Source organism: Poeciliopsis prolifica, unplaced genomic scaffold, assembly GCF_027474105.1.
Source record: "Poeciliopsis prolifica strain line A6 unplaced genomic scaffold, Auburn_PproV2 SCAFFOLD170, whole genome shotgun sequence".
NCBI lineage: Eukaryota > Metazoa > Chordata > Actinopteri > Cyprinodontiformes > Poeciliidae > Poeciliopsis > Poeciliopsis prolifica.
Genome location: NW_026562545.1, coordinates 142,501 through 145,000, shown reverse-complemented (window position 1 = coordinate 145,000; position 2,500 = coordinate 142,501). Strand labels below are relative to the sequence as shown.

Sequence of the window (2,500 nt, the reverse complement as noted above, 5' to 3'; positions counted from 1 at the left end):
CGGCTCCCAGCTTGCTCTTGGTATGAGAGACGGTTCGTTCACCGTGTTGCGAGTCAGGTACTCTCACTCATTTGTCCCTATAGTTACTGCTGGCTCACCAGCTTCATTAGCTGCCTGTGCAGCTAATGAAGCTGCAAAGGCAAGGTGGATTAAATGGTCGGTAAAACCTCTTCCTCTGCAGGGACATGACTGAGGTTGTGCATATTAAGGACAGGAAGGAGGTCATCCATGAGCTGAAGTTCTCTCCAGATAGCTCTTTCTTGGCAGTAGGCTCTAACGACGGCTTGGTGGACATTTACGCCGTTGCTCAGCGCTTCAAGAAGGTGGGAGAGTGCAGCCGCTCCACCTCCTTCATCACCCATCTGGATTGGTCTGTCGACAGCCGCTTCTTGCAGACCAATGATGGTGCTGGCGAGCGGCTCTTCTACAGGATGCCAGGTATGGATCTCAGAGTCCGAACTGGTCAGCTAAAGTTTGAAGAAGCCTGACAAATCTTGAACCCAGCAGGTCGTTACATCTGGTATCAATATGATCTAAAACCCCAGGTCCAGTTTTTTGAACTAAGAGTTGGTTTTGGGTGTGTGTGTTCTGGTCTTGCAGCAGGAAAACTTGTTCCTAAAGAAGAAGCAAAGGGGATCCACTGGATGACCTGGACCGGTACCATCGGGCCAGAGGTGAACGGAATCTGGCCCAAGTACTCCAATGTGACCAATATGAACTCAGTGCATGCCAACTACAGCAGTGCTGTGCTAGTGACCGGGGATGATCTGGGGCTCATCAAGCTCTTTAGATTCCCCTGCCTGAAGAAAGGTTTGTATCTTCCTTCAAACAAGAACATTTGGCAACTTGAGGTTTGACAGAGTTTTTAGACCTGGTTCTGAATTTTCGGAGCTATTTCCTGAATGAACACACAAGTTTCTAACAACTGCTTCCTGACACAGGGGCCAAGTTTAAGAAGTACATCGGTCACTCTGCCCCATGTGACCAATGTTCGCTGGTCTAATGACCTCCAGTGGGTCATCAGTACAGGTGGCGCCGACCACGCGGTCTTCCAGTGGAGGTTCCTTCCTGAAGGTGTGATGAACGGTGTTCTGGAGCCGCTTCTTCAAGGTAGATTAAATCTTTATCTCATCTACCATGAAAGTCCTTTGGCCTTTTGAAACCAAAGGACCCATCAGAACCACAGACAGAACCTCTGTAGGATCTCAGCACCCTGAAGGGAGCATGTTGTTATTTTCTCAGAGGGGTATGCCGACTCAACAGTGGCGAGTCAGATTCAGATGTGTCACGTTCCAGAACTCGACTCGGACATCGAACAGGAAGCTCAGACCAACTATGATCGCCAGGTGTGAAGGGAATGAACAGCGTTTGCCTTTCTATGACTTGTCTGTGTGTCTGACCCATCAGTTTCTGTCTCCAGGTGTACAAAGAGGATCTGCCACAGCTCAAGAAGAAGCTGATTGGTTCCTTGAAGAGACAGAAAGCACCAGAGGAAGGGCTTCGTCTACAGTTTGTTCACGGGTAAAAAAGTTTAAGCAGTCAAACATGTCAGTTCTGTGCGAGCAAGGTGTATTGACCCTTTGCACCCGACATAACGTTCTTCGGAAAGCGGCCCACTCGTTTAACTCATTTAAAGCTTGTCCGTTCCTCACTTCCAGTGACATGGCAGTGAAGGGCGCAACATGATTAGGTGACGTAGTTGCAAAGGGTCTACATGAGTTCTACCTCAGTTTAGATTAGAGGTCTCAACTCCAGTAAGAAGAGCTAAATCCTGCAGCTCTTTGTTGCAAACCTGAGTTCTCTCACCAGCAACCAGACCTGCAGCTCTGCAGAGGCCTGGAACCCGGTGTTGGATGGTAGCTCTGAAGGACTGGAGCTCAAACGTTCTCTTTGAAGTAACAGTTTGTTCAAGCTCGCTCATTTCCTGACGTTTAAATCAGATACTACAGGTAATATCTGCTTTTGTGTTACTTTACTGATTTAAAGTCTATGATTAAGGGACTACAGGTAAACCAGACTCACCTGAACATCATAGAGAAGAAAAAGGTTGACTGGAGCTGATTTTGGACAAAATTTCCTTCATCAGCTCACATTTAGACCCACGTTAAGAGCATGTTTTAGAACCAGCCAGCAGCTTTAATGAGCTGCTCATCACCCCCCCCCTGAGACTTCCTACTTCCTGTTGGCTGCAGGTACCGTGGCTTTGACTGTCGCAACAACCTGTTCTACACCCAGACGGGGGAGGTGGTGTTCCATGTGGCCGCAGTCGCTGTCGTCTACCACCGGGTGCAGCACAGTCAGCGCTTTTACCTTGGACATGACGACGACATCCTCAGCCTCGCCGTTCACCCTCTCAAAGATTACGTGGCATCTGCCCAGGTACGACCAACCAATCACAGAGCACCTCGTTTTGGGACACCTTTTTAGGTTTTAATTGGCCGTCTCTGTCATTAGGTGGGCAGAGACCCAGCCATCCACATCTGGGACATCCAAACCTTGA

At 48.8% G+C, this 2,500-nt stretch overlaps 1 protein-coding gene across 1 annotated transcript in view; it reads left to right on the top strand.

Annotated features, from left to right (window-relative positions):
* The window catches only part of LOC129356404 (echinoderm microtubule-associated protein-like 6), a 25,268-nt gene that overhangs the window by 5,225 nt on the left and 17,543 nt on the right, over positions 1 to 2,500 (top strand). The window contains 9 exon segments of the mRNA XM_055025993.1: positions 1 to 57; positions 182 to 438; positions 601 to 810; positions 942 to 976; positions 978 to 1,110; positions 1,243 to 1,346; positions 1,421 to 1,521; positions 2,193 to 2,379; positions 2,455 to 2,500. The exon segment at positions 1 to 57 is cut by the window's left edge and continues 81 nt beyond it; the exon segment at positions 2,455 to 2,500 is cut by the window's right edge and continues 60 nt beyond it. Coding sequence (XP_054881968.1) covers positions 1 to 57; positions 182 to 438; positions 601 to 810; positions 942 to 976; positions 978 to 1,110; positions 1,243 to 1,346; positions 1,421 to 1,521; positions 2,193 to 2,379; positions 2,455 to 2,500 — 1,130 coding nt within the window.